This window comes from Myripristis murdjan, chromosome 5 (assembly GCF_902150065.1).
Source record: "Myripristis murdjan chromosome 5, fMyrMur1.1, whole genome shotgun sequence".
Taxonomy (NCBI): Eukaryota; Metazoa; Chordata; class Actinopteri; order Holocentriformes; family Holocentridae; genus Myripristis; species Myripristis murdjan.
In genome coordinates, this window is record NC_043984.1 from 8,596,829 (window position 1) to 8,611,369 (window position 14,541).

At 42.2% G+C, this 14,541-nt stretch overlaps 1 protein-coding gene across 7 annotated transcripts in view; it reads left to right on the top strand.

The window, feature by feature from the left end:
* Nucleotides 1–11,209, top strand: part of chd6 (chromodomain helicase DNA binding protein 6) — a 142,633-nt gene extending 131,424 nt beyond the window's left edge. For all 7 annotated transcript variants that reach the window (XM_030051043.1, XM_030051046.1, XM_030051044.1 and 4 more), the window contains 5 exons: nt 576–1,226; nt 3,441–3,683; nt 4,547–4,687; nt 4,942–5,046; nt 8,758–11,209. In XM_030051043.1, the coding sequence (XP_029906903.1) occupies nt 576–1,226; nt 3,441–3,683; nt 4,547–4,687; nt 4,942–5,046; nt 8,758–10,023 (2,406 nt within the window). In that variant the 3' untranslated portion in view covers nt 10,024–11,209. The remainder of the gene's footprint in view (nt 1–575; nt 1,227–3,440; nt 3,684–4,546; nt 4,688–4,941; nt 5,047–8,757) is intronic.
* Nucleotides 11,210–14,541: the final 3,332 nt, after the last annotated feature.

Here is a 14,541-nt window from a genome sequence, read left to right on the forward strand (position 1 = left end):
TATTGTACATGTTGATATCAGACTTGGGCCAGAAAAAAAAATTAGAAAAAACTTGTTGCTTTACTTCAGAAATGTAAACACAGATCATGTCTGTATTTGAATTTTTTTTGTTTGTTTGTTTGTTTGTTTTTAGGAATAACCTGAAAAATCTTGACCACTTGTATATTATTTAGATTCAATTTATAGCCTAACTAATTATCTGATTCTACTTACATTCATGATTCACAAACACTAAATGTGCCCTAAACAGGGGAACAGTTTGTAGTTTTTAAGTTACATATTCCACTACGTAGGGCCTGCATTTACAGTTAAATCTTCTACGTATGCTCGATTTAACTTATTAGGCATGTGGGCCAAATTCTAAAGAGTAAACATTAGTTCCAAAAGAAGACAAATCAATAATCAGATCATCAGTTAAAAAAAGGAATATCTTTGAAGGTTTTGCGCTCCTGTTTTTACCCAGGTCTGGTTGATAGTCACCACTGTGTTGTCTCAGTCCATATGTATGTTTAACGACAACATCATCTCTCTCCCATTCTTTGTCTACCCCTCACCCACCCTGTCCACCCTGACAGTACAAGCCGCGGGGCGGCGCATGCGGGCGCGGAGCTTGGCGCCTCACCTCCTTGCCTCTCTTACAGGAGAGACTCGTGGCTCCTCCTTTCCTCCCCGAGCTCAAACGAGCAGGAGGTCGGAGGCCTTATGACTATGAAGCCGCCGCTGCAGCCGCTGCTGAGGTTTTAGCTGGTAAAACAACAACACCATGCCATACTGCCGCCACTGGCAGCTCCACTGGGGAGAAGGTGCCAGTGGTGGCCCCGCCCTCTCACCGTAGTGGAGCCATGTTGATTAATGGTTGGCAAGAGACAGCCATTGACCTAACCAAACCACCAGGAGAGATAACTGCCACTGCTGGCATTGGAACAGGCGAAGCTGTGGTAGCACCAGGAATTGGTCATCATCAGAGCCACCACGGGACTGGCACTGGCAGTGCCCACAAACTACCCCCACCACCCCCCATCACGGCACCCTTACCTGGCTCTGTGGGAATCGACATGGCAGGGATACTGCAGGCCGGGCTCATCCACCCAGTAACGGGACAAATAGTTAACGGGAGTCTGCGGGGAGATGATGCACTGAGGAGGAGGAGAGGCAGGAGGAGAAATGTGGAGGCACTTTACTCTGAGTTCGCAAAGAGTAGAGGGCTCCACCTCCCTGAGACACAGGTGGGTAGAGGGAGGATGGACAGAGGGATGAGGGTAGAGACAGATGGATAAAAGGAGCAAGAGAGGAAAAATGAGGAGAGTTTCTCAGATCATAGTGTTATCCTGAGACCCAGCTGGGTAGAGGAGCGAGAGAAGGGCATTCTGAAAGATGAAAGATGTGTTGGAAATGGAAAGTGGAGGCCAAGTACTCACCAAGGGCATTACACTGCTCTATATTACATCGGGAACTGAAACTTTAAAATTGAGAATGTGGGGGAAAAATATCCTTAGATTTATGAAGTGCCAAAAGTTAATTTCATCTTCAGGTGCACCATTACTGCCAAGGTTACTGTTGTAGAATAGCAGCAATTTCTCAGTAAAAAACGTGAGGGATTTATATCATTAGGGCAGCTCAAGAGCTGTCAGCTCACTTAACAGTCAGCACTGTTAATTATTAAATTGATTCTGAAATACTCTCTCATGATTGCCTTAACTCTCTGAGCCTCTTATGTGACAAACTGCACCCATCTGGTACATCTGGTAAAACCCATTAGAGCTGTGCAATAGTAGAAAAATGCCTATTGCACTTTGCACATTTAAAAATCATGTATTTTGGCAATATTAAAATATCTGTTAGATTTTCAATTCCTCTGAAAGTTCTGGTGTGGTCTACCAGGTGCTTTCATCACAGATGACCAGGCACAACATTTGAATGTGCAACATGCATGATGTGATCAAAATATAAGTGGAGAAGCAGGCAGCTCCAGTGCGAATGAAAGAGAGAAACTCCATGTGGATTATTCTCAGAAACCCTAGAAATGAGCGAAATAGAAAGGAGTGGCTAGGCCCAACATAAGAGAGAAAAATGCTTCACTGGAGTCTAACCATGAAATTCCTACTATAGTTCCGTGATGTGGATTATCTTCTGCTACTGTGGGATCCTTTGGGTTTTAAACCACATGACATCAAACTATGCAAAGTTTGTTTGTGCTGCAGCATACGACTGTTATTTTATTTGTGTATTTTGTTTATCTTTATGTATATATTATGTAAAATGCAGTGCCACACTAATTGCTATGAATCTACCTTTTCAGTCACGTTTGTTTTTAAATTTTATTTACTTAAATTTTGTAGAATAACAAGCATAATGACATTTTAAGGTGGAAACCCAGCATAGCTGATTGCTGTCAGTGTCAAGTTACTGTGATGATGCCTTGATCATTTTTTCCTAGTGTCAGCCACTGGTCAACTGACCAGAGGTAGTTCAACTCATTTTGAAAAATTCGATATTATTTCACTCTTTCCGTGTAGTTATTATGTGGTACAGTAGTGCTGCTATCTTCCTCTCATTGTTACTGAGCGCTGGATACTGGCTGGATGCTCCAAATGCTAACTGTTAGCCTCCTGCCATTGAGGTGGACTTCGAGCTGGGGGGGAGTAAAGTAATATCATTATTCAAAATGGGTGAACTATCCCTTTTTAAAGGAGCTGCACTGGGTGCCTGATACCCTATGTGCCCAGTGTAACTTGACAGTAAAAACACAATAAAATTTTGTAGTTGCTGCTACTTTGAGAAACATTGCACTGAAAAAAATGAAAAAAAAGGAAACTATTGAAGGTGAGGTACAATAAGATAATTTTGTCTCCTGAAGATACTCAATCATGACCCATAATTCTGTCTCAGTATTTTACAAAATAATATGATTTGCCATATTCTTGTAGCCTCAAAATATATGCAAGGATATTTTCTATTTACATTTTAGAAGTGTGGAAAGGCTTTCTAATGAGAACACCTTACAATAACGCAGTAGTTGAGTGCAAGAGTTACAGATTACAGTGCCCTGAAAATATTCATTCAATATACTCATTTAAACTTCTCTTTATTTTATCACTGCTGTTGATGACTTATTATTTTATCATTGCAGTTATATCAGTTGTGTTTTTTCTCTTTTTTTATTGCAATCATCATATGTTGTTTTCTGAAGCGCTTTGTGACCTTGTTTCAAAAATTGCTCCTGTCATTTTTGGGGTCGTAGAATGGTCGTAAAAGAGAGACAAGCGAAAGAATAAGGTAAGAGCTCAGAGAGAGAAGTTCAAAGGCATTGTTGAAGCACTGAAGCAGAAAACCGTTTGATTCAGGTCTGATTCAGGTCTAGTTGCAGCTCATGTTGTTGTAGTCTGATTGCGGCCTAAAGCTTGTCTGACCAGCACATGTGTATGTCTCTTCCGCTACAGGCCAGGGTGGAAGTGATCAGCCACTCGTCCGTCTCATCCTCCACCTCCTCGCCGTCCCCTTCTCCCTCGGAGCGACCCCCAGGCCCCCCCACGCCCTCTTCCTCCTCGTCCACGCCCACCCCCACCCAGACGCCCCCTCAGCCAGAGATTGTGGCCATTGACAGAGAGGCAGCCAGCAAAGGCCTGATGGAGTGGATGAGGCAGAATCCTGGCTACAGCATGGATCTGCCCACATTTGCTCATGTAAGTCTGCTGGCTTCTTCTGTTTGTTTTAGTGTCAATAAGCATGGTCACAATAGGCGCTGGGGTTTAACTGGCTTACTGTTGTAGTCAATTATCAAGTAAAAAAAATACTGCTTGTAGCATCACAAAAGCTAAAAAAAACTTGCTTTTCACAGTTTTATATCATTACAAGATGGAAAAACAAGCAATTTCTGCACACTTTAGCTGTGCATGTACATAGGAATAAAAATAGACTAAATGTAGAATGGAGGTAGCCCGGCTCCATGCTGGCACTTAACCCAATATGTCAATTACCACACAAATGATCAGCTGTTTTTAAATCCTGTGCCGACTTTGCTCAGTAAATGACCTGATTTTAAGTATCAGTTTATGATTGTTTGATTGGCTGTGCCATTATTTCTATACCACTGTGTCAATCTTATTTCATGGCCACCCGCCAGAGGTCTTTGACTGAAATGCTGCAATGCTTTTATGAATAAAATCGGAAAGTTTAACATGTTACTGCAATGCACAGAAGACATTAGTTTGCCCTCTGAGACATAATATTAAGCATTTGTCATTATTTTTAACATTTTGTAGATGAAATAATTTCACAATTAATTAAAAATGATTTACACTTTAATGGACAATAAAAATATTCTATAACTAAAAATTGTCTTATTGCCAATAAGATAAGATCTCAGTGTTCAGCTGTGGCTAAATGTTCTTTGCTAACAAGCTTACTGAACATGCAGACAGATGCTGCCAGTTTTCCTGGTTGCTCCCCTCTTTGTGAATCATCGATCATGTCATGTATCAGTGAAATTTTGACTACTTTCTTGTTGTCCCTCCTCCTCTTCCTCCTCGTTCCCTTCTCTTTGAAGTCCGGAGCAGGTCTGTTGCATGGCTTTGTGGAACGTCCCAAGCAGAGGAGGCATCGCTGTAAGGATCCCACCAAGCTGGATGTCAACTCTCTGACAGGAGAGGAGAGGGTTCCCGTGGTGCACAGAGGCACTGGACGCAGGGTACACACACAAGCAAACACATCAGTTATTCCAAATGACAAAATGTAAAGCTCTGGTTGCAAGGCCTTTTTGAAATGATGAGAAGTTTAAAATCATGAATGGCATACTGTCTTTCCCTTTATCGCAGCTTGGTGGCATTATGGCTCCATCCTTTAATAATGCACTCTGCCACACAATTAAATAGGCAGGGGAAGTCTTGAATATTGTAGGATTATTGTTCTAATGCCATTATATTATGTTTTCTTGTGGTGCAGCTCGGTGGCGCTATGGCTCCAGCTATAAAGGAGTTGTCCCGGTGGCTGGATGCCAACTCAGAGTACTATGTAGCTCCAGACTGGGCTGATGTGGTCAAACACTCTGTAAGTTGAATACACTACAGCAATGGTTTGCAGTTTTCATAACTCATGGTCATCTGTTGCAGGCATGAACATCAAGAATGTGATTTTTTTTTTTTTTTTTTAGCTAAATGATCATTTTTACTTTCATGTGCCAGTTTATTTCACTTGATAAATCACGGGAATTAGCTTAAGATTAACAAATGCAGGTATCAAAAAGAGGAAAAACGTAGTTGTTTGAAACCTGCAAGTCTCCCAAATCATACCATGCACTGATCAAGATAGAGTATTCAGCCAAGGTCAAGTTCATTTATTTATGTAGCCCTTCATCCCCAGCATGTCTCAAAGCATTTTACAAAGAGTGAACTTATTACAGTCATTTACAGATGTGAGGAAATAACACAAAGTATAAGGCGCACAGTGGTAACTTCTAGTAGGACATAGTAGTGCTCCTTAGAAAACCTTAAAAAAAAGCTGTATCCTTGACTGGGCCAAGTCACCGAGTCATATCTCCCGCTGGGAGCGGTGAGAGCATGGTAGGTACCAGGACAGTCATGCGGACAGTAACATGGACTGTGACAACAACACAGACATGATGTGGCGGAGAATTGAGGTCACAGTTGGAGCAAAAGTCCACAGAAACAAAGGCAGCATCCCTGTCCACAACCAAGTAGAAAAATAGGGTCAGAGAAGGGTCCCTGGCTGGCTAAGGTAGCATCTGTGCTGCTGTCTGAGAAAGAGGAAAACTAGACAGCCACACACACACACACACACACACCGGCACGCAGCCACGTTAAAGGGTTACTTCACCCATATTGCATGATATTTGTGTCTCTTACTCACTGTGTGCTGCCTTGAATCCCTGATGAAGAAAGTTTTATCCTTAAAGCCTTGATGGCAAGCATTCTTTGGAAAGATAAGTTCACAGTTAAGGCTTTCCAGTAAAGCTTTCTTTATCAGGGATTCAGGGCAGCACACGGTGAGTACTTGTTACACAAATCACATATTGTGGGTGAAATAACCCTGTAAGCACAACCCACACAACTCAGCAGACACATTCAGCCTTGCACACACTTGTACAGACTGCAGACAAGAGTGTGAGTCTAGACATGCAGCAGTCAGGAGGCAGCCCTACAGCAGACTTCTGGGTTTATTCTGTCTAAAGTAAAGTATGAGAAGAAACTGTGTCGATGCTGAGCTAGTGCTAATGTTGGTCCTATGACAGTGAAAATAAGGAGGCTTCAGTTTGGTTTTGAATGTTCACAGAAGTAACTTCCCTTATCACAAGAGGGAGAAGTTCCAGAGATAATGAGCCTGGTGGGAAAACACCGCTGCCTGTCTCTTGCAATGGGGTGGGGGTGTACAAAAGACGACGATGACGTTAAATAAATATCACGGTGCAAGCCTATATAGCGATGTATGTTAGTAGAAACATTTCAAAGCGTGTGTGGGTAACTTTATTTCTGCATAATTTTGACAAAATACCATTACACACAGAGGGTCCAAGCCAAGCTAAATGCACTGGGGAAAAAAGTCCTCCTGGGGCTCTGATCTCATTTATTAAAATCTTCTCAGTGCAAATCAAACAATCAGTAACCCCAAGGAAGCATTGCTACGAGAGTCCAACCATATCTTGTGCACACTTCTTCTCCCCAGACAAATTTTGCTCCGCTTAGTGTAGCCAAAACACTTTATCTTAGCTTATCATAGCTACAGAATGGCAGAGAAGGGAGACGGATCTCCAATTCCTCTTCCCCCATTGTACTGGCATTGGAGCTACATTCATGAAAGTGCATAAGCTTGGGACAGATATGAACAAAGCACAGAATATCAGGTAGGTGCTGTTTGAGCTGTTTGAGTTCAAATCTTTGTTGAAATTGCTTCCACTCCACAATGTTACCCACACAAGCTTTAAAGACAGATCTGGCTTTGACTGGGACCCAGGGAAGGGAGCTCAGAATGGTTACAGACAGTGTAGACAAATTAGCTAATTCTGGTTAAAATTCAGACCAGAGCATTTCATAGAAGTTGAAGGTTTTTAATACTGTACAGTTTGGTCCATAAGTACTTGGAAACTGACATTCCAATTTTTTAGCATTTGTAATTGGTAGCTGTTTATCAGAGCCCTCAACATGCAATCCAAAGAGGTGTCTGTGTAGGTGAAGGAGGCCTGGTAAGCTCAGCAGCACCAAAGGCCTGGAAGACCACAGAAGACATCTAAATTACTGAAGAATTGTTTCCCTGGTGAAGAAAAACCCATTCAGCACGTCTAGGGAAGTAGGTGATAGGGAAGAAGGAGGTTAGCGTATCCTTGTCCAAATCTACAGTCAAGAGACATTTGCGGGAAAATAAATAGAGGGTATACATCAAGGTGCAACCCACTGGTGTCACTCAAGAACAGCAAGACCAGATTAGACTTTCCAAAAAAAAAAAAAAACATCTAAAAACACCTGCCTGATTCTGGAACGAGGTTCTTTGGACAGATAAAACAAAGATGAACTTGTACCAGAATGATGTGAAGAGAAAAGTGTGGAGAATGAAAGGAGCAGCTCAGGAGCCAAAGCAGAGCACATCATCTGTCCAACATGGTGGAGGCAGTCTTATGGCATGAGCATGTATGTCTGCCAATGGAGCTGGGCCACTGGTGTTTATTGATGATGTGACTGCTAATAGCAGTATCAGGATGAATTCTGATGTTTATAGGGCTCTACTGTCTGCTCAGATTCAGACAAATGCCATAAAACTGACAGGATGTTGCCTCACAGTGCAGATGGACAATGTCCCAAAACCCACTGCGAAAGCAAACCAAGAGTTGCTGAAAGCAAAGAAGAACTGAGCTGCTTTTCACTTGCTGAAGACCAAACTGAAGGCAGAAAGACCCACAAACCAGCAGCAGCAGCTGAAGGCAGTTGCAGTAAAGGCTTGGCAGAGCGTCTCCAGGGGGGAAAAACAGAATTTGGTGATGTTATCCATGGCTTCCAGACTTCAGGCCATCATAGACTGCAAAGGATTTCCCCCCCAAATATTGAATATAATACTTATAATTATAGTTATGTATGTTATGCATAGTTTGTCCAATTACTTTTGAGCGTCTGAAAATTGGGTGACAATGTATAAAAATGGCTCTAAGTCTTAAAAGCTTAATCCCATATTTTTGTTTAACCCCTTAAATTAAAGCTGAGAGTCTGCACTTTTCAGTTGCTAATGCCCTGTTTGAGCGCTCATTCATACACAACTATCATCTTTTGGTGTGCAAAGCGTCACTTGTGTATGCAGTTCAAAAACACTTTGATCAATTGTCAACTCATTTGTGCATTGTTGGAATGTTGTTAACATATGGGTTTTTTGTTTGGTTGTTTTTTGTTTTTTTTACATGCTGTATGTACAATGCACAGACAGTGTTGACAACAAGTAATTTTAGACGTCAGTTTTGTGTAATGTTGAGCTATGAACACTTTGTCCATTCTGAATCATTTTAAGATGACTTTCTATGAGAAACAGAAAAGTACAAATGTACATAAGTCACTGAATGTCCTTGAAAATGATTCGGTCCTATTTAACAAAGCCTGAAGATTCTCAGTGGAAAACTGTCCTTAGTGTGGGGGTCAAATGACAGCTGGTTTGAGTATAACACAAACTGTGATTTTTTTTTTTTAGCCTGACTTTAAAATCAGTTTTGGTCTGACTGATTTATGTCTTTCATGTCCCTTAAGATTGTCTTCTGTCTTCCTGCAGGGCTACCTCCCTGAAGGGAAGTTCTCACGGATCCTGACGGAACCAGTCAACAGAGACCCGGGTGCCAGGCGCCGTGGTCGTCGGCCTCGCAGTGAGATGCCTAAGCCCCTCCTTTCTGTCTCTGATGCTTCCGCATCTGCCCTCGGCCCGCCGCTCTTCATGAACGGTGGCTTAATCGGCAGCATGGACTCCATGGTGGCCATGCAGAACCTGCGTGGCGGTATTCCCGGTATTCCCATCTCCGGCATCATGGCAGCCGGATTCCCACCCGGATTTGCTGCCGCTGTCCCAGCAGGAGGAGGAGCTGGAGCATCAGCAGAAGATGCCAAGAACGGACTGAGTGTGCTACCCATGATGCTCCATGGCATCCCGCACCCCCATGGAGCAGCAATCCCACAACATGCCATGTTTAGTGTAGGGGCGATGATGTCACACACACCACCACCCCCTCCTCCTCACCCTAGTTCCTCGTCCTCCTCGTCCTCCTCCTCCTCTTTATTGGGTGCTGCGATAGTTACCACCACAACTGCCCCGTCTGCATCCGGAGCGGCCAGCCCCTCATCGACGACTCCTGCTGAGAAAGAAAGCGCCTCCTCGTCAGGTTCAGGTGGAAGCGAGAAGGAAAGGAGGCGGGAGGAGAAAGGAGGAGCAGAGGGGACTAAAAGGCCAGGTGGGGCAGAGTCAGCAGCCATCATCACCTCCACCAGCGGGGCCCACCTTGGCTCCAGCCATCTTGGAGCTGGCGCTGGCAGCCATCTTACCTTCAACCCCTTCCTTATCCCAGGCATGTCCCACAGCCTGCTCTACCCCCACATGTTCCTGCCGCACGGTGGCATCATGGCGCTGCCCGCCATGCCCCCTGGAGCGAGCGACAGCTCCCCGGGCAGCCCCAAAAGAAGGAGGAAGAGGGGGAGGGAAGAAGGTGAGAGAGAGGAAGAGAGGGAGAAGGAGAAGGAAGTGGTAGAAGAGGTAGGGGAGAGAGACAGTACAGCGAGGGCTAGTGTCACACCCCAGCCTGCTTCCTCTTTGGCTCCGGACCCAGACCCAGACCCAGCTCCAACCCCGACCCCAGGCCCCAGCCCCTCTGAGGAGGCCCACGCCGGGCAGGGGAACGCAGAGGCCGGGCCTACGGAGCCTCAGGAACCAGACTCCCACAACCACCCTGAGGGAGCAACCACAGAGGAAAGGAGTGAAGAAGAAAGAGCAGAGGACACAGGAGCAGAGGCGACTGAGGAGGAGAGACAGGTGGAAGGGGAGGAAGGGTAGAGGAGGAGAAAACAGTGGAGGATTGTTAGAGGAGGAGCACATGAGAGACGACCTCCTCTTGCTCTCTCTCCTCCTTTCTCCCTCGTTGCTCCCTCCTGACTGAGCAACAGTGTAAAGTTTGTGCCGTGTCTGTCAGTCAATGTCTATGTAAAGACTTTTATTATGATGATGACTAATAATAATGATGATTATACCCGACCTGGTCATGTTTATATACTTAACACCCCACCCACCCTCTCCTCTCTCCTGGTATACGAAGACTGGTGTAAGAGGCCAGTGTAAGAGATCTTCTATGTATTCTTCCCCTTCATTCTGCATCGAGACTGAGTCATGAGGGTCACTCCTCAACGGGAACACACACACACACACACAGACGCACTGCAAGCAAGACGTGCTAAAAAAGAAACGGCTTTGGCAGTAATATTGATATGGCTATTCTGATGAAAACACAAAGTGAGTTAAGATAGTTTGTTGCAAAGCTGTCTATCTAAGCTTTGATCTTAAAGGACCATACCAGTGGTTTTCAGAAATCCCTCGATTTTCAAATTTGAATTTTTGGCTGACCTCTATAATGTTCTGCTTCTGTGGGTAACAAAATCGTCACTATCCATAAACCACAAAACTGGTAATTGGCTGTGTGAAGCAAACATTTCCCTGGGACTATTTTCCAGTGGAGGGACCTTTTCACTTCTCTCACTTTCAAGTCATCAAAACGCAACAGCGCTGCTGCTTTTGGGAAAACGAATGTGGACGACTTTATTACAGTGATGTAATACTGGTGTGCAGAAAGTTTGAAGTCCATTTTCATATCATAGTGGAATGGATGGAAACCAATGGCTGGACAAAAGGGAGGAAAATTGATACCGGAGTTCTAAAATATCACCGCTTGATTTAGCAGAAATATCAAGTATATACATTTTGTAGATATTACACTAAGCCATCAAAATCACTGGTATGGTCCTGTAGCATGTTAACATGAAGAAGGGGCTTGACTGTGGCACAGCTGGATAGACGTGATACACTCTGGTTCCCTAATGCCACACTGACCTTTTTAGCTGTGCTTTAGGAACTCGAGCAGAGGAGCACTTGTGTATCATTCATTCAAAGAAAGCTCAAAATGAGGCTGTTTACCATAGTACCATGTTGTTTGATTTCTGGAACACCCCACTGAATTGACTTTTTTTTTTTTTTTTTTCTTTTCTTTTTTTTTTTTACACTCTCTTTGTGCAATGTTTGATCCTACAGACTAGATTCACATAGAAGTTTGTCTTGTTGGTATGGAATGGTTTCTGAAGCAGCATTCAGAACACGTGACACTAAAACTCAAAACCAATTTGTTTCAGATGGTCAGTGCTGAGGGAAGCGATGGTCTACACTATTCTAATATGCAATAGCTACTCTACCAAGAAAACAGACAGCAGCTTACATTTAAAAAAAAAAAAAAAAAGTAGCTTTTTCACAATGATATGTCAGTATATTTTGAAAATACCACATATTGCCCAGATCAAATTTTAAAACTCCCTAAATAAACACTACTATGTTTGTTTCATGTAATAATGTCAGTTCAGATCTTAATTTTTTTTTTTTTTTCATTTATAATGGCTTACCCACAAAAATCCAATGATTAGTGACTGTAATATTGACTATAAAGTCAGAGTCACAATACAAGTGAGATTAATAAATTCTAGGCATGAATGTGTTATCTTAATTTTAAGATAACATCGTCTGCCAGTGACCCACATTTAGTTTAGTCATGTTTACTCTTACTATCACTTTATTATCAATGCTATGCCATTGCTGCTATATATACTCAAAAAAAAAAAACTCCACTTTTTCATGTCCGTTTTTGGGAGAAAAGCAGAGAACAATCATGAGATTAATTGGTTTTATTATTTAAGATCATGTACGTTTAAAGTTTTTTTCTTTTTGTTTTTTTCTTTTTGTTTTTTTCCTCAGACACAAAGTCACTTTTTTGCGAGATGCCCCCACTTTCCAATTTTGCCCAATGTTCGGGCCTAATCATGAGAATGGCTGAATGAATTATTTTCATCTGAAAAGGGTTTAGCCATGCCACAAGGCGGGGCTGCAGTGAGCAGATGTTGCCGCCCCTGTCCAGCAAACACTGGGCTGGAGGGATGCCAGGAGGAAAGAGGAGGAAAGACACTTTCTGTCCTGGAAAATGCAGTGATTTTAGCTGCACCATTTTGACTCCCAAATTGAATTAACTGATGAGAGATCAATTAATGCTGATTTATCAGGAGAACTGCCGCACAACGGTCGTAATCGGGGGCCTGTAGAATCATGCCAAAGCAGAGTTCTGGCTTTTGTGATGATACTGTCCTCTCCTCCTCGCTTGTTGCTTTTTGGATGGGATTCTGTGTTTGGTGGGATTTATCTGTCCATTCTCAACAATCTGTCCAGTGAAAGGGAAGTGTGTTTTGTTTTTATATGTAAAGGAGTGAAAAACAAAACGGGAAGGAAGAGGGATTCAAAGCAGTGTGAATCAGTCAGGCTGAGTGCCTCTTCGTTGCTCTGTCTCATTTCTGTTTTCTCAGATTCGTTTTAATATCCTGTAGACTAGCAGGCCATACTAAGAATTTCTAAATATGTAAATCTATCACTGTATATTACTGTTGTTTCTTTCTTGTTTACAAGTGCACCACGTTATTTCTTTCTCCATGTTTTTTTTTTGTTTTGTTTTGTTTTGTTTTGTTTTTGGGTTGGGGGGATTTTTCACTGAAAAATTACTTGACATATGCGAGGGGTATTTTGTGTTAAAATGAGTCCCAGTGTTTCCTGTATTGAACAGACTGTACTGTACATTAAATGGATGCAAATCGCTGGTTTTATTCAGTCTTTCACAACAGGGTCTGTATTTGGGTGTCATATGTCAACTGTTTTGTTTTTTTCTGCTTATGATGTTGGACTTCACTTTTGGGGGGGGTTGTTTTCTGATATGAAAACATTATTTTTGCACAGTGTCTTTTGGTGAATGTTTACCTGTCCCTGTACTGTCTTTTCTTTACTTTTTGTGTGTGTAAGCGAGAGAAAGCGAGAGTGTGTGTACGTGTGCATGCATGCGCACACATTGAGCTTTGTTTCTATATCTCTGTCTTGTCCTGGTCACTTTTTCTTGTTGAAAAGACATACTTGTTGCCTTGTCACAACTTTGTGGCTACATATAATTTATTGTACTTTTTTTTGGTTTGCTTTGCCAAATTTTCACCAAATATGACATTCTTTTTTTTCTCCTTAGTTTCATTATGTATTATTCAAAGTAAAATGCCTTATTTAGCTAGTGCTTTTTATATAGACATTCTGTTACATCTCCACATTGGAAATTATATCTCCAAGCTATTTGTGTTCAGTTTGTCCTGAGTTACTCTATGGTTGTTTGCATCCACGGCCTTGGTGATGTGCATTATCTTCAAATCAGAACAGTAATGAGATGGTACCAATGTCAAAATCACATCATTTGTTCCCAGTAATCAATCAGTCAGCCTTCAAAGCACAAATGGAAACTGCTGTTTTCTTACCAGTGCCTCTAAAATTGGTTTTGTTCAATTGTCTTTTTATTCTCTTTTTGTGTGCTCCACTTGCGCACCATGTTGACGACATTATGCTTATGTAATGAGATGTAATGAGGACATCCACAGGGGGATGAATTGTATGGAAACGAAACCATACCCAATGATATAATTCACGATTTGCAGATGACACCATACTGTTCAGTAATGCTGACCATTCAATCTCCAGTCATTCTCTTCAAGTTTGGTAGCTCGCACGTCTAGGATGCACACAGAGTATGTCTACAACTACTATTTTACTCACTTGTGGGTTTCTTCAGATTGTTGGAAAGGCATCAATGAATCGGAAGCTGTTATCATAGTACAGTGAAGTTGTATGGAAATATTAAGGGGAAAAAAAAACTTCCCATAGCCCGCTCATGCACATTATTTCCTGTTAATGGCTCATTCATGTATAAAGAAAAAAACTTGAAATGAACTCATAGGTGCAGTATGTAACTACAGGTCAAGGTAAATCACAACAATGGTTCTGTGTTCTCATGTTACACCTTTTTTTTTTGTTAAACAGTGTGCTTTTTGTTCTGTTGAATTCCTTTAAGAATGGTCACCTCAATTTCAACTCATAAAATAATGTAAACGTTTATCTCATCATAAATAATGTATTTATTGTACAGTTCTTGTCTTAGCAGCGTTGTTTCATGACTGTTTAATGGCCAGCTTGTGTCTTTGGATGGTCTCCTTTAAAAACAACAGCAGTTTGGTTCACATGGAGTTAAATTGCTTTCTCTATGACCCTTTTTAACTACTACTCTGCTTTTTAGATGTTTTCCAGTCACTTTGGGTTTTCATTTGTTACCAGGAGCTGAATACTGCAGTCATTTTCCTAAGAGTACCTTATCTTCTATTTCTAAACTGCACTATGCGTGCCATAGATAAAGACTCAAGATTGATAAGCTCAGGCCTGCGACACTTGGATTGCAAGCACTGAGAT